General features: G+C 42.2%; 1 protein-coding gene across 1 annotated transcript in view; it reads right to left on the bottom strand.

Annotated features, from left to right (window-relative positions):
• ITPR1 (inositol 1,4,5-trisphosphate receptor type 1) overlaps positions 1-17,370 on the bottom strand; it is a 281,488-nt gene that overhangs the window by 64,172 nt on the left and 199,946 nt on the right. The window contains exons 41-42 of the mRNA XM_066617382.1: positions 4,296-4,476; positions 2,558-2,814 (exon numbers count right to left, since the gene is read on the bottom strand). Coding sequence (XP_066473479.1) covers positions 2,558-2,814; positions 4,296-4,476 — 438 coding nt within the window. The remainder of the gene's footprint in view (positions 1-2,557; positions 2,815-4,295; positions 4,477-17,370) is intronic.

The following is a 17,370-nucleotide window of genomic DNA, read 5'->3' on the forward strand; positions in this document are numbered from 1 at the left end:
CAGGTCTATTCAGAAGTAAGTCCTATTTTGTTCAATGGGGCTTACTCTCAGGAAAGTGTGGTTAGGATTGCAACCAAAGTCTGGGGGGGGGGGAATGTGCCTGTGGAACTTACCTCTGAGTAGACATGCCTAGGATTGGGCTTTTGGTTGCACTGTATTTTTTCTCAAATACAGGAGCAGGCAATTGGCACTTCTCTCTTCTCCTCTCCCCCACCCCACTCCTTCCAACGGGCACATTCCCCCCATCTCATAATTGCAGTTAGCACCTCTCTTACTGTCCCTCCCCTCACCTTCCAAAGGTCCAGAATCACTTGCCTCACATTCTCCCTCCCCCCAATTGCCTGTTCCTGTATTTCTGAAAAAAGTGTGACCAAAAGCCTAATCCTAGGCATGTCTTCTCAGAAGTAAGTCCCATTATAGTCAATGGGGTTTACTCCCAGGAAAGTGGGGTTAAGAGAGGAACTTGAGAGCCCAGCCCAGCCCAGGCATGTCTACTCAGAAGTAAGTCCCATCACAGTCAATGGGGCTTACTCCCAGTTAAGTGTGGATTGTGGCCCAATGCCCCTCCTCTGAAAGGCAAAGGCAAGACAGGAGGGTCGCTTTGGGGAGCTTTAGGTAACTGTAGCAAGGAAAAGGGGCTTTTGTGGCTGCTGGCCTCAGCAGACACGCTGGCTTCCTACCTGCTTGCCTGCCCCTGGCACTCACTCACTCTGCCCAGACCTCCTCCAGGCTCCTCTGGCTACCCATTCAGCAAGTGGGGCAGGCAACAAGGGACTTCATACCTACTTCAAGGCGTGTCTACTCAGAAGTAAGCCCCATAATAGTCAATGGGGCTTACTTCCAGGTAAATGTGGATCGGGTTGCACTTCCTCTTGCTCAGCAGCAGGAGATGCTCAGCAGCCACAGCTGCTCCTTTTTCACTGCTGCCAAAGCGGTCAAAGCAGCCGCTTCTCCTGCCCGCGGCTACTGCCTGCTGCCTACATCCTCTGGCCCTGCAGCACACCTGAGGCTGCCTCGCAGCACACTAGTGTGCCACAGCACAGCAGTTGAAAGCCGCTGCTATAAAGTATCAGGAGACCACAAGCTTTCACCTCATCCATTCTATCCTATCCAAGCATCATTCAGCATTCCAAAGGGGAAACCTGTCTACTTTTGTTTCCCCTCCTCAATCCACCCACTGCCCTCCATTTCCACTTTTCCAGAAATTCTTTCATTGCTATAGGTACAGAGTACTTAATATCTGGTCCTGGCTTTTGAGGAGTCAGTTAAATGGCAATCATTGGCTGCAACTGAAATTTCAGTTCAGTCACTCTCTTGACTCTAGGAGGTACTGACTGAAAACACTAGAGAGAGTGTCTGTAGGCTGAAATTTTATATTTAGCAACATGGGTTGAATGGCCTTTCATTTCTATGCACCCCAAGCAATAAACAGTCTTGCTTTAAAAATCCAGGTGGCAAAAACAATTTCTGCCTCCAATTCAACACTGTTGGAAGGGTCTCAGTGGTAGTTGTGGTAAAGACAACTCTGCTAAGCTTTTTCCTAGAATATATCAGCACGATCAGAATACCCTTCCTGCTTCACTGGCATAGCTGCGAATTGCCTTTGAGCCAACCATTCCAGGAAGGATGGAGCCATCACAACATGAAGCCCATAAACAGAAACTGAACAAGACGCTGGCCAGTGTATTACCTGGGGCAAGACCAACAGCAACAGCATGCCTGGATAAACCGAAATGACAACACCCGTTTACCACAATGTACCAATGCAGGACAGAAGCACTAAGCCCTAGTTTGTTTTTTGTTCCTGCAATTTTCCTTATTTCTATGTACAGATAATTTTTTTTTTTTTGGGTATGAAGAGGTGTTCAATCATGCGAGCCCCCTGCAAGACGGAAGAGGTATAGGCCAAAACCAAATCCACCACCTAAGCAGCAGTTTGGGAGCACTAGGCCTCCAAGTCCAGATGAGGCCTGCAGTGTTTCCGCTTTGTTGCTGAAATGTTTCAGCTTTGTTGCCCAAGAAGCTTTGTTGCACATCCTGGACTATATGAGCATTGCACATTTTCAAGAAAAACAATCTCAAAAATACTGGGGCTGCAAAAACAAAAGCATTTTATCCCAAATGTCAATTTTTGGTCCATTGGCTATACCCAAATCTTCTGATAAATCCCAGTCCAAGGTAACTAGTCCATCTGCTGTTAAAACCAGTGAAATTATCACAGTAAAGAGAGCAGCCTTTTAGGGAATATGGTGATATAGCGAAAACCAGCTTCACTGGCCCAAAGTATGTTATGCACAGCCCAGGATAACTTAGGGGCAACCTTCAGGGGGCAAGTAAAGAACAATCACTCTGTGCTTTATTTCTTTGTAGGACAGTAGGCATAGAATAGAAATCAGATGTCACATTGCCATTCGAAGACAGAGCAAAATGTATCATTCATTGAGAATGCCTTCACATCTTCTGCTAAACTACAATGTTTGCAAACGTTCTCAGTTTACCTGAGAAGGTAGCCTAGAAAGTTAGGAGAGCTGAGCATGAAACTGTTTGCCTAGCATACCTGCAGGTCCCGGTTGTGGTTTTCACACAGCAACTGCAAGAAACGGAGAATGGGCTGCATTATTGTAATCACTGGGCTCATCTCCAACTCATCCTTGTTTTTGTCTGCAGCTGACTGTGCTCCATCTGCAGCTGAATAATGGTCATCGGGATCAGCTTCCCTCCTGTAAGTGTTATATGCCTTTCTTGTGGCAGTAGAGGCTTCAACCAACTGATCTCGCACTTCCTCTGTTATTTGAGTCATGGGCTCCCTTAGAACTGAAATACAACAGCAAGTTCCAATACCAGATAAAGGCCAAGTCACTAAACAAATCCATTCACAATTTCTAGTGAGTTATACATACAGGCTTACCAAGCATTCTGTCCTTGGTAGTAAATATATCTAGATTAGTACAATCAAATTAGCCCTGACTCATTTCACACTTCTCAGCAAAACACTATAAAGCATTTTAAGGTTAATTTGCTACAATCAGGTAAGCACACACTGTTAAGTTTTAAATGGTGCTATACTGTTAGGCAAGACGCTTGCTGGCAGGGCTTCCAAAATATTTACAAACAACTATGATGCTGAATAGAGTGTCATTTGTTTTTCAGACTTCTGCATATTGCAACTTTAAGTAACATACATGCAAGTAGCCTTGGCTAAAAGAGCATATGTCAAAGAGCCACATCAAAGGGCAGTGATTCAAGGAAAAGCTTCTGCTCACTGTCTTCTCCATTTGAGTTCCAATTGATGTTTTAAAACACCCATTTTCCCCCCAAAATTTGTTTAGTATCCGTTATTCTTGCCTCCATTAAATGTAAAAGAACAATTATATTTGCAAACTTTGGATGGATTTGAACATGTCTTACTGCACGCAAACTGCATCCAATTTACCATTACGTAAATGGTAAAGCCAATCATAATGTACCACTCTGAAGCAATCTCTCATCTCTAGTTATTCACAAGCAACAATATATACTGAAGCATTACATTGAAATCCTAGGCATGTAGACTAAGAAGTAAGCCCCGTAATGCACAATGAGGCTTATTCCCAGAAAAGTGTGCATAGGATTCCAGGCTTACACATGTGCCTAAGTAACCCCTGCTAATTGGGTAAGAGGCACTTTTTCAAGTGGGTGCTCCTTTTTTTAGCAGGGGGAGAGTAACTGGCCCACCTCACCCCAGCACTGTCTATTCTAGTGGCTGTCTGCTGGTATTCATTTGCATCTTTTTAGATTGTGAGCCCTTTTGGGATAGGGAGCCATTTAGTTATTTGGTTTTTCTCTGTAAACTGCTTTGTGAACTTTTAGTTGAAAAGCGGTATATAAATACTGTTAATAATAATAATAAGCACAGATGAGAGGGGAAAAATTCATTTTGAGGCTGTAAGCACACATCTTAATCCATCTCTTCTGCAGACTGAGGATATAGGAGGCATTCATTTTAGATGCAGAATGGTAGAATTCTAGACCAACTACCTGCAGAGCAAAGAGTATTAAAACAACGCAAAGATTAAGCAGCATGTCAAGCTATGCATAATGGCTGGCAGACTAATGTTAAGAATGCTGGTCACCATTTCAAGCAACTGACCTATCCCAAATGAAGGAACAGGGGGTTACGTCCTGGTGAAACTGAACCATACTGTGGATCAGAGAAGCACTGGATCAACAACTACTGAAATCACAGAACTTTATTCTCAGAACCTTTATTCTCAGGAAATCATAGAACCTTACAGACAGTGGAACTGAAGAGTTACCTCTTTTCCTGGATGGTGCGTCCCTGTCCGAGTCATCATCTTTCTTTTTATTTCCCAAATCACTAGTGTTAACAGTGACCGTAGCCTTGATTTCTTGCTGTGCCACTTTCATGCGGTCATAAAACACTTTGAAGAACTTTTCTGACTTCTTGTCTTCTGTTAGACGGACAAAGAAGGAGTGCTACAAAACAACAACAATCCAGAACAAATGGTTGGCAAAAATAAAATGGAGAACGGTTTCCCATTATCAAGTCATTCCACGTTGCCTGTCTGTGAGCCACAGTCTAGGTTGAACTGCTGAAATGTCATAGGATAATAAAAAATAAACACCAATTCAACCTGCAGGAAAATGTTAATTTCTCTCTGCTGTCAATCCAGAAGTTAGAGAGATATAAGGAAGGGTTGGTAGCTGTGGAAATCGGACTGTTGGTGTCCACTTTCAGGAATGTTAGGTAAAAAGGGATCTCTCGAGCATCAGAGCTAGAGACCTTTGTCTGAATCTCTGGGGAGCTGTTGTAGACAGCACTGGACTAGATGAACCTATGGTCCGAAAAAATATAAGACAACTTAATGCATGAATACAGTGTTTCTCAAACTGTGGGTTAGAACCCACTAGGTGGGTTGTGAGCCAATTTCAGGTGGGTTCCCATTCATTTCAATGTGTATTTTATTTTCAATTCATTAGACTTTGTTACCATGGTATGTGCCTGCATTTGACGAAAGGTTACAGATCTGATTTTTGACAGGCTACTAGGTATATGCTTTTGAACCTTTTTTTTTTAAACAATGATAGTCAATGATAGTCAACTTACTCCCAAGTAAGTGTGGATAGGGTTGAAGCCTTTGGGACGTTTGGGAAATCTTTCTTAAAAAACAGATCACCAACTGCTTGGGAGGGTTGGGAGTGTTCAAGAGAGAAGAGGCCAGGGCAGGCAAGAGTGTCATGTGGCCACCACAGCAGCAGAGCCAGGTATCACTTGCCATACTATGAGGTATCACTTGTACTTCTACCGCTGGTTGAAAAGCACTAATCTATGGACTGAGCCACAAATTACTTGTTAAAGACTTCATATGATTAATATTGTAAAGTTTAAAAGTCACATGCAAATAAGACAAAGTTATCTGAAAGCCTTATAGTACATCATACGGGTACACTTATGAGAGTACTGAGTTTGGCTGCAGATTCCTGTCACTAGCATAGTCAGTCACTAACATATAGAACATGTAAGTCTGCAGAATTAAAGAGAAGAGGCTGAACTGTGGACCAAGGAATATGCTGGAAACAGGAGCTAATTCAAACACAGAAGATAGAAATGTTTCAATGTGTTTGTCTGTTTCCTGTACAACATACGTACAAAGGAAAACTCTCTGCATGGGTATATATCTACATTACATGAGATATATTTGTCTTCTGTATTTAATTATTATTTCCATTATTCCAATAAGAAACGAAACAAGAAATTCATTTCTAAGAGCCAAGAAAAGCACAGATCAGAGACAGCTTTTAAGAAGGTAACAAATACCCAGGGAGTAGATCCGACAGTTATCTGATGAAAGCAATATGCAGTTACATAAATCAGGAACGGAGCTTAAAGCATGACTAGGGGATGAACTTGTAAGTGGGTCACCTTATGTAGAGTATTAAGAAATTAGTTAGCTTCTCCTGTGACAGACTGACACACAGTCCGATTTATTGAAAAAAGCAAAATGAAAAGAGGAAAGGACGGGGAGGCAATACATTATTGGAGATGTAGACAACACAAGGCCAGCCCCGGCATGGAGGCCTTTGATCACTCTCCCCATAATTTTGGTAGCAAAGTGACTTTGAAAACTGGGCGGCAATGCCACGCTTCCCTAGTGAAAGTGAGGCTAGAATAAGCAGCTGATCCAACTACGGCATAAAGGCTTGTGAAATATGGTTTTGACACGAAGGCCAAACACACATGCACAACTCTTCCCATCTTTTTGGGTTTGTTGGACCTCTAGTATGTGATTCAAACATTTTTACAGCCATGCAATTACTATGTAATTGGAATCTCTTCTGTTGCTGTCTTTCTGAGACTTCTGTGCTGCAATCTTGGTTCTTCCTAACCTCCAATAGTTAACTTCTAAAAGGAGCAGCGAATGCTTAAAATCTGCCTAGAAGCCATACATTCCCATATGAAAGTATCACAATTCTAAATACATAAGTGTGGTATCTTGGTATCAAGACTGCACAGTGATGAAGGCACTCTGGATGTGGTCATATGTTTCAGGCTAGCCTAAGCCTGTTTCTAAATCCCTCGAGAGGATTTTTACAATCATAGACAGTTCTCTCTTTCAAGAACCACACAACATTTCAGGTGGAGCTTCCTGGTCTGATCTCACTTCTGGCCTCCAGCGCATCCCTGAGAAGCAGCTCCTTCATCTCTCACATGGAGGGCAGCCAAGGCACTTCTTCGCTCACAGCAAAGAGCAGGTGGAATAACTTCGCTCAGCTTGTCAGCTGCTTCAAGGACTTGCCATTCAGGGAGCTGTCAGTGGCCTCAAACCGGTAACCTTCCGATGTGATCTTCAGGCTAATGGAGGCTCTACCCTCTAGACCAGACCTCCTGCCCAAACCTATCTGCTGGCATAAGTGCCATGATTCAGGCAGAAGTGCCTAGATCCTGGTCCACTCTCTGATGCAGCCAGTGATTGCAACAAGGCTGCCACTGCAGTTGCTGGTGGCCATGTGTGCTCGCTGACGGCAAGGAAACAGTCTGTCAGAGCCAGGAAAAGGTGGCAAATGTCCAAGGAGACCCATTGGCAACTGGGCATCAGGAAGCAAGTACAAAATACTTTTGCATACCTCCTGCAGGCTGGAGGTAGTCGCAACCCCTCATCACCACAGGAAATGTTGGGGGATGACGTAAGTAAAACAGTTCACTACCACTTTGCATACAGGTAACCAAAAAGGTCAGCCATAGCCTTTGTCTGGTCACATTATTGAAAAAAAGGTGATGTTCTCTTTGTTACAAGATGAACAAAAAAAGTGCTATAATGGGCTAACTACTCAGAGTAATGACTACCCTAAAAAGACTAAGGGTGGCTTCAAATGCAACACTGAATAGTGGCTAATCTATGATTGATTGTTACCAGCATGTGCTTTGGACTTAGGCATTTCACCCCCTTTCCCTGCCTTCACAAGTGGAGTAAGGGGAAATTAGCAATTTCCAGCTGTGTGTGAGGGCAAACTGTGATTGGTCATTGCATCCAAGCCTAGCAAAGCACAGTTTTTTATAAGCCAGGAAATCCCCGATTTGATATCCTGTTTGTTAACCGATTGTGACGAGATGAACCCAAAATTTTCGGGTTCAGAGGCCGTAACCAGTTATGTTACATTTTACAGAAGCAGCAATGTTATTTTCCCCTCACATGCAAAGGGCAGAGAGCATATAAGCCCAAGACTTGCACTAGCAACACTAAGCCATAGTTTAATCACAATGTAGCATTATGTCTGAACCTGCTTTAAATGACCAATCTGCCCACTCACTAAGATCAGCTGGAGAGAATCTCTTGCATGTCCTTCTACTTTCCAAAGTTCAATTGATGGTACCACAAAAGCCAGCCTTCTCTGTGGTGATCCTCATCTTGAACTCTGTGTCCTGGGAGATTAACTTGGCACTTGGCCTGCTTATCTTTCAATGTTTTTGGAAGACCTGGTTTTCTAGAGGACTAAAATAAGTAGTTCTGAATTGTGGGCATTTAGCACTGAGGATAAACCTAGTGCATTAAACCCTGGTTTGAAAGCATCTTCCCTAACAGCCCACCTAGATGCTTAGTACTAGTCACAGTCATATTTGCAGAAAAAAAGTTCCAAAAGAGGTGTTGTGGCTTGAGTTTCTTATTTTCCTTCTTTGCCCTATGAAGTGCTTTCTTTGTCTTTGTCTTTGCCTTCAGCAAGCATGGCTTTTAAGAGGATCTCCAAAGAATATGTTGTAGGAAAAAGGAGTGCTCACCAGATGCAATTGTGAACCAGCATCCATGTCCCAAATGCAGAGCTATACTTTGCATATCACAACCACATTGGTTGCTGTATCTCTGGAGGTATACTGCGCCACATCTAGGGAAGAGTCTGCCATGAGAACAGTTGAAAAAAAGAGAATGCATTTTAGAGCTATCCTTCACCCTCTCAGCGATCTCTGGACAAGAGGTAGCAAACTCTTCTGCCCAATGATAGGCTGCTAATGCAAAGATAGAACTGGTGACTGAGGCTATCTATGGATGCTGCTCAGTCTTCAAAATTTCTTTAACAGGGCTGCCTCCACTTTTTTGTCCCATGAATCCCAGAGTCTTCCCTCATCCTCTGATTTTCAAGAATGACAATGTAGCAGCAGGTGCATTTATTGTATGGATTTTGAGGTGTTGCAAAACTGTCTCAGGTAGAGAGCACAGCTTGTTGACTAGATTATGAATGTTTTTTTATGCACTGTGCTGATCTATTTTGCTATTAGCATCATGTCCAATGATTGAAAGAGACACCATCAAGGGTTTATCAGATGATGTCTGGGTTAATATTGCTTGCTTGCCCATTGGCAAAGGCAAGACAACTTGTGTTCTTTCTTAAAAGAACACAAGTTCTTTTAAGTTCTGGTTAACTTTTCTGTCAGATAGCCACAAAATTGCCATGGAATCCTATAATTTCATTTCTATGATCATGTAGTAGAAGGTTACTAGAATAAGTTGGTTTCAGCAAAGAAAAAAGAAAAAAGAAAGACATTTGTTCTAGTTATGACTAATTAAATGTTATCTAAGTTTCAACAGGTGAATTTCTTTCCATTGCACTTAGAATGATTACATTCACTCTCTTGCTCAACTCTTTATGCCCTAGCCTCTGTAACTGTATCCACAGATGCTTTTCTTTCTAATCAGCCTTTCAAAGTTTCCACAAGGAAGAAGTTAGTTTTCTGCTTCCACTGTCTTTTGGGGATTCCTCAGAGTTCTATTCTTGGCACTCCATTATTATCTCTCTACAAGCTGTTCCCAGATTATCATATCACATCCCATGGCTTGCAGTACTGTATGTACACTGATGATGCTCAAGAATGCTCCAGAAATTTCTTCTTCCATTCACTTTTGCATCTCCAATTGCCTGACTGATATTTCAGGCTGGATGCTTCACTGTCATCCTCGCACTCAGTATGTTCAAGAATAATCTTAGCATTCCCTTTTTATGTTTTCCTCTCCCTATGTCCTCTTCTCGATCTATCAACAATGTCACCCATTGAGCAGATACAAAGATTGATTTTTGACTCCACTTTTCTTCACTCATGGATAATTGCCAAATTACTTTGCTCCCCCTCTCTATAACACCTCAAAAATACAGCCCCTCTTCTCTGCCCCTTGAGCAAATGCACTAGTTTATGTCCATCTTCCTTTTAGAATAGCAGCTGCCTCCTTCTCCAGGTGGTGGTGAAGGGAGAAGGGGAGAAAGAATCACCATCACTGCCTCCTCACCTCATGAAGTGCAGCCAAGCAAAAAACAAGGAAGTACAATCCAATCCCTTAGGCCAGAATGGGAGGTATCTCCTTGCTTGTCTTCAGTTTGGGTTTTTCTGTTTTTTAAACAAACAGGAGAAGCAAAGTTGGGCTTTTCTTGTTCCTTTTAAAAGACCCATGCAGATGACAAACAAGTAGATGGTGTGGAAGAGGCAATAAGGGGTGGGATCACCATGCCCTACTGCTGATATTGACCCCAATATTCATTGGGGGGAGCAGCAACTGCAATAGCTGCAGCACATTTTTATTTCTTCTCCTATCAGCATTGCTGGTGGAAGGGGAATGTCCTAATTCCTCTTCCTGCTCAGTGAGAGCAAGGGAGAAGAGGATTGAAGCATTGACTGAAGGGACTCCATTGAGAGCAGGCTGGAGGAGGGTGGCAGATAGATGGGGGATACTCCTCAGCTATCCCCTCCACCAAGGTGCTGCTCAATGCAACACATTCATGTTGTGTCATTTGTGGTCCAGCCCTGTGATGGGCAGCCCATATGTGGGTGCCTTGCCAGGGTAGACTCATCTGGTACTAAATTTGATGTCCTTTTGCCACCAAATGAAACTCTTTATTTGCCCCAAATTTATGTCATTTCACCTAACCTGGCTTTAGATTATGATTTACAATGTCTTTATTACTTTAATCTATTGCCGCTGCATTAATTTTTGGCAAACTGAAGGGTGACATGAAAACATTTTGATTGACATAATTAGGGCTCTCTCTCTCTCTGCAACTGAAAAGAAGAAAAAGGCTGGGAATACCCTTCTATGACTACTGCCAGCTTTCCAAAGGCCAGAGTATCACTCTGTTTCAGTTTCAACCTCCTGAAATGCTGTCTGAACCTTTTTTTTTGAGGCCTTGCAATTAAGAATACTTATATACAGATTTTCAACGATAGTTCACAAAGCCGTTTATGTCGCAAAATAAGTAAATAAATTGTTCCCTGATCAAGAAGAGCCAATAATCTAAAAAACATACAGAAGATTTGGTAACCAAATGGTTACCAAAAAAGATGTTCTGCTGGGGAGATAAGGTCAGTTGCTCTCTGCCACTAAATAGAAGAGAAGTGCTACATTAAACAGTGCCTCTTGGTCCAGTTAGCAGGGGTTAGCCCACCTGTTGCTCTATGTCATCTCAGTCACTTATGCCATCTCACAGTCTCCTGGCTTTCCTTCCTTTCCTCTTATTAACAAGGTACTGACATGACTTAACACTGACAAATCATGCCCTACTCAGTTACTCTTCTGCTTCTCTTCCCCTTCAGTTCCAAGGAATTGCTTCCCCCCCCCCTTCTGTACCTGCATCACTTTCTTTCTCCTTTGGATAAAAATTCACACTGGACCATCCTGGTTTTAAAAAAACAAAAACTGGTCTAAGATACCTCTTGGGGAAGGAGTAATACTTTGTTTTTTACATTTTTATACTGCCCTTCCTCCAAGATGATCATGGTTCCTTCCGCACAACAACACTATGAGGTAAGGGAGGCTGAGAGAAACTGACTGGCCCAAGGTCATCCAAGAAGCCTCATGACTTGAACTGGGATTTGAACCAGGATCTTCCAGGTTTAGGTCCTGTTCCTTTGCAGGCATGTAATGATAATGCCAGGCATACGGTAGAGCCTGCTGATCTTGGACAAATTTGCCTGCTTTGGGGGGAATCTCTAACAAAATCAGACAGTATTGTGTTTCACAACCAAGCCATTTGCCATGAAACAAGGACCATCACATGGTACACGAGAGTCATGAGACATATTCTGCAAATGCTAAGCATCGGTAAACACAATACTTAATCCAAGTACATTCACATTCCCAGTGAATGGTCTCTCTCTGCTAGATGATAAACTGAATTAGTAAATTTGCTGAGAGGTGAGAGCATCTGAGAGGACCATGATTAATTGCTGTACTCAGAGAGTTTCAGAAAAGACCACAGATATTACAATATCAGTATTTGTATTATTAATACACATTATACTGAAGTATAGGGTGTATCTAGTGTTCTGGCCCTTGACAGCTTCTGTACAAACAAGCGAACATTCTTGTGGAAGTATCTTTTCTACTATGTTAAACATTTATTTTTAAAGCTGCATGCTTCTTGAAGAATTTGACTATCTGAGCTGTTATTTTCATCTTAATTAATCATCTCTTTATTATACAAGGGCTTTCTGCCAAGTTTCTTTTCTTGTATATTCTGCATTTGCTAGTGCTATGGTCATTATCTCCAAGAGGCTTGACAACACTTACGCTTTATACTACATTCAGGACACTGCTTAGTTTTCATATTCACTTAAAGTTCTTACTACTCTACCACCATTAACCTTATTTATTTTCCTCTATTCTTCCTCTCTCACCTGCTTTGCACCATACTAATGGTTCAGGGTGCAGTTAGCACATTTAAGGCTTACTTTCTCAAGAAAACTTCTGATGCCATGGTGAAGGCTACTGACAATGGGAGAATGAGTGTGAAAGTTCTGGAAGTTTTTTTTAACAAAGAGACTCCATCATGCTTGTCAGTGAAGCATGGGAGGTTGTTAGTCTTTTCACATTTGAACGGGGTTTGGAAAATGCTATGCTTATACTTAGCATGTGAATCCCAAAGCATCAATGTTGAAAATGACTGTGACTGGAAAGAACATTAAGAGTTCAGCCAAGAAAGTGAGACTGGGTGAGGTGGAGGTGGAAGACGTGCAGAAGTTCTCAAAGAAGAGCTTTCACCCCAAGATCTGCTTGAGCTTGAGAAACAGAAGGAACATGAGGAGAAAGTAAAAGAAGAGGCTGATGTTGTGTGACAGCTGTTGTGTGACAGCTGATGTTGTCTGACAGCTAAGAAGTTGACAATTTAAATCAAGAGCACTTTGGCTATCTTAGATGAAGATGATCCCAACACTGAACTTAGAACTAAAGTGAGCAGAGATGTGTGCTCAATTGTGCAGTGTTTTGCAGAGACCCTGCAGGAAAAAATATGAAAGCTATGCAAATGACTCTGCTGTCTTACTTCTCCAAACACACTACCTGAGCCATTGACATCAGCAGTGTCACTTTCTCACTCCCAGTAGCCTCCCTCTGAAAATGCCATTCATCACTGGGAGTACATGCAGTCTGTTCCCCAACCTATGCCAATCCTATTGTTTAACATGGGAAAGTCAGTTTTAATTATGCATTTATGAGATACACATGATTTTCCAGGAAGCTAACACCCACGTAAATTGAAATCTGCCTGTAAAACTAAAAACTGCGGTAAACATTTCATTATTATTTTGACTACAACAAGGAAGAGAAGGCCAAGCTAGAAGCATTCCTTTCGCAATTCTGCAGAGATGACAGTCAAAAAGAAACTGAGGGATTGGGTGTTCTTTGCACCTCAAGACACATGGTGCTCATGTGGTTTTCCCCACTTAAGAGCAAAGACAGAATGCTCAAAGCAACTCTGGAAGTTTCTGAGGTCATCACAGTTCACATTCTTCTGCAACAAGAGCAACTAACCAAAAGAAATAACTTTATTTACAACCTACTTCAAGGTGCTGGCAGAATAGGGGATCAATCGTAACCAACATTCCTTTACCTTGTGGAGGCCTCCATGATTCTCCCCCCCCCCCCCAAAAGATACAGTACACACTCCCTTGGCACAGCTGCACTGGTACTGGAAAGTTGGATAGAATTGGGCCCTAGCATACCCTAGTGGTCCTCTCCAAGTCCTAGTGATGAACAGGACTGCATACTTGGTCAGGTACCTGGTGGATCTCCTTCAAAAGAACAAGAACCCATGATGCAGCTCCCAGGCTTGACCTTTAAACATCAAGATGGAAACCATTCCGAGGATTCCCCCTCCTCCATACAAACATTCAGGTGCACTCAGTGTGGAAGTTGGGGCAAGGGTAGTCAGCATGATCCCACTTCCATCTCCACATAGTCAGTGCATGCGTTAAGAAGAACAACACTGGTGGTTTAGAGAAATTCTGGGGAAAGGATGAGCACCGCTTTCATCATACAAAACATTTTGGGCACATATAGAAGCCTGTTTTATCTGAAAATATCTTGCTGTCTTTTTCCATTATATGCTACTTCCATTGTTGCAGTCAAATGTTAAAGAGGGATTGGCAAAGCTAACAAGAACAGTTAAGATACACCTCCTTGCTCTGAAAACATTTATTGGACATTGACTTCTGAAAACGCACCTTATGATGGTTAAAATCTTCTGCTTTTCGGTAACCAACCTGAAAATTTAACACTTGCTTTGGTACTCCCCTACCCCCCCTCCCCCGCATCATTTGAGCTCTGAACCATCTGTTGTGCTTTATGAAGTATTTAATTTGGTCATTTTTCATAGCCTAAAAAAAAGCTCTTTAGAGGATATATCTGCTGTGCACACTTAAAGGCTAACTTGAACCTTACAATTTGGCTTTAAAATAACCAGACTGAACCACGGGAGCAGCACGTAGCAAGAGTCTGTGGTCTTAATATGATTTAAACACACAGTGAAGTAGTCTTGCTGATCCTACCCAAAAGGCCAATCTTCAGAACTGGACGCATGACATTTTTGCATGAAACCTGATTAAGGTGACGCTTTCAAAGAGACAGAACTGGTTAAGGGTAGGCCTATGTTACTAGTCTTCCTTTGCACACAATAAAGGGATGTCAGACAGGCCACCTGTGACTTTCAATTCCTGAAAAGGTCTTTTATCAAATGGGGTTCCTCAATCGCCACATCTAAAATCCTGATTGTCTCCAATTTAAAACGGACAGCCAATCATACAGGAGAGATGTGGGTGGAAAAAAATAATGGATAGGAATACCTTGGGATTATAACATGACACACAGAAGTCAAGTGTGCCCAAATGACAGGTAGAATCAGAGTCCTGCTTTTGCTGAGATTAAATACCTCATAGAACAACAGATGCTTCAAGCCCCATTTCTTGAATTCCCCAATTTAAGTCACAGTATGGCCCCCTGTGGTCTTCTAACAGTAGCTGAGGGGCAAGCACAAAAGCTAAGAGGGGGGATCAGGTTGCCTCTGCCCTCCAGTAATTAAAGCACTGGTTCTGACAATGTGGGAAAGGTGGGGCACAACGTCACCACACTTCTTATTTGAAGTATTTTTCTTTACACACTTAATGCCCCTCCACAAGTATAATGGGGCCTTTAATCCAGGCAAGCACTACCAATACTGGGGAGACCACACATCCTACTTCCTTCCTGAATGAGGGTGTTACATGTGAGAAACAAGGACGCTGCACAGACTGGAAGTGATAAACTTTCCAAAATATTTTTTAGAGAAAGGAAGAGAGGGGAATTATAGAAAACCATAGCAACAAGTCAGGCCATCTACCCACACCACCCACCAGCTACCAGCTTCATTTGCTGACGCACTAAGAAAAAAAAAAAACTAACAGAAAAACTCAAGCTGTCTCTACCAGCTTGGGAAGGTGAGCAAGCCTTGAGAGCTCATTAAATTCCTTCCTCAGCTTCTCTTGTATGCCTGCAGCTAGTGAGCAAGTAGGATATAAATAGAAGTTATATAACATCTTTGTTGATTCCTGTGCTTACAAAAAAAAATGTAGCATGACCTTGTTTTGAATAGCCTGCCTCTGCCTGCTTGTCAAGGACTTTAATCCTGTTAGGGATCATCTGTAAAGTCTAAAGTAGTAGTATATAGACTGCACAAATAAAACAGAAATATGTGGGCTTGGTGTCTGGCTGTAAACACACTATCCTTTCTATATGCTTAGCTAAAGATGAAGAAACATCATATTCAAGGTAAGAAGAAAACTGCAACACCTCTCTTATGGATGTGCCTCATGGCGGCAAAATTAAACCTTCTGAGTATTGTTTCCCAAACACAGTATTACAAGTGGGTTTCTCTCTAAAGTGGAGAGAATGCATCACACATGGGGGAGATTGCACCACATGGGTCTTCTCTAGAAAGAAACAGTTAAAGGGTTGTGGAAAGCCACACACACCCAAAATCAAAATGCCCCCCCCCCATCTCTCTCTTCAGGAAAAGAAAATAGATGCATTGATAAAATACAATAGCTGCAGTCCAGTGGTGCAGCTCTACACATTCAACCTTTCAGGATCAGCAAAGACTGGTAAGGGATGGCTTCTTCTTACAGACACCCAACCACAGATGGTCAAGCAGCCTTTCCCTAAGGTTCAAAGTTTTCTCAAGCAAAATTCTTCTCAGCACATGAAAATTAGAAGTGGTAGGGTCACACAAGGAAGCATATCATGAGGTTTCCAAGGCCAGTTCAATTATTTATAGATCAAGGGAAAGTTCAGTATGGCGATACTTGAGTGTTTTCCTTGCATAAAATTCTGCAAAATCCAGCAAGTGATCCCTTGGCACTGGTCAGAATGAAAGTTCAAAAGACCCTATGAATGCCACGCATGTACATGCAATTTCATGCAATTACATGCAATTTCTAGGCATTTCTACTGTTTTCTCAAGTTACCACGTTTCAGATTTTGATATTGTTATTTGTACATACTAGCTTCATAATGAATACAACATTGGACAATACACTTCATATGGGGAAAAGACAAGAAGAGGCACCTACAGACAGAGGACTGAACTCTGCATATAGCATTGGTTGAACTTATGTCACCCCCTCACCAGTTTATATTTTATTTTGCTTCTAAAACAAGAATAGTTTCATGCATTTCCATTTCTACATTCATCCTTATTTTAAAAGGAAAACCTAGCTATAGTTCTTATCTGTATTGCTTTCAAGTTAGATCAGGGGTTCTCAAACGTCCCCCTACTGCAACTCACCTGTTCTGTGGTGGAGAGCGCTACATCCCTTCTGCTTCTCTTGTGCTGTGCCTCCACAGGCCTCAAGGCCTCCACAGGCCTCTGGAAGCAACCTGAAGTCACTTTCATGAACCTGGAAGTGACTTTCTGACTCCTTCTGGAGGCTTGTAGAATCCCGATGTGGCCTTCAATTGGGTCCGTAGGGCTACAATTTGGAGCCAATCAGACGAAAGGGTGGGTGGGAGGGCTACACCCAGGACCCACCAGACATTGGGTCATGACGCACAGTTTGAGAAACCTCGAGTTAGATAATGCAGTGCTGAGTGGGTTTTCCTCTTTTATTCTTCCATTTTACAGTTAACCTTTCCTAGATTTGTTCTTATTTATCTCAGGGCCCAATCCTATCCAACTTTCCAGAGCTAGTGTAGCTGCAATGCAGCCCTGAGGTAAAGGAACAAACATTCCCATACCTTGAGGGGGCTTCTATGACTGCCCCCCCCTTGCAGGATGCAGCACATGCTCACTGGTATGGTAGCATCAGTGCTGGAAAGTTGGTTAAGACTGGGCCCTCAGTCAATTAAGGTCATTGTTGATATAAAAGGTTTACAAAACACTTAAATAAAAATCAATAGCTATAGTACAACCCAGATTTAGAGAAGATCCCTTATTAAATGAACTGACCGAAATTTCCATAGTGAGGAACTTATGTAAGGCAGTTTACTCATCATTAAATTTTTACAGACTAGGAAACCTAAAACTCTAGGGAGGTGAAAACAGCATATAAAAGGTGCATATTTTTCCTCCCTTAAAACACACATT

Source organism: Tiliqua scincoides, chromosome 2, assembly GCF_035046505.1.
Source record: "Tiliqua scincoides isolate rTilSci1 chromosome 2, rTilSci1.hap2, whole genome shotgun sequence".
Classification (NCBI taxonomy): Eukaryota; Metazoa; Chordata; class Lepidosauria; order Squamata; family Scincidae; genus Tiliqua; species Tiliqua scincoides.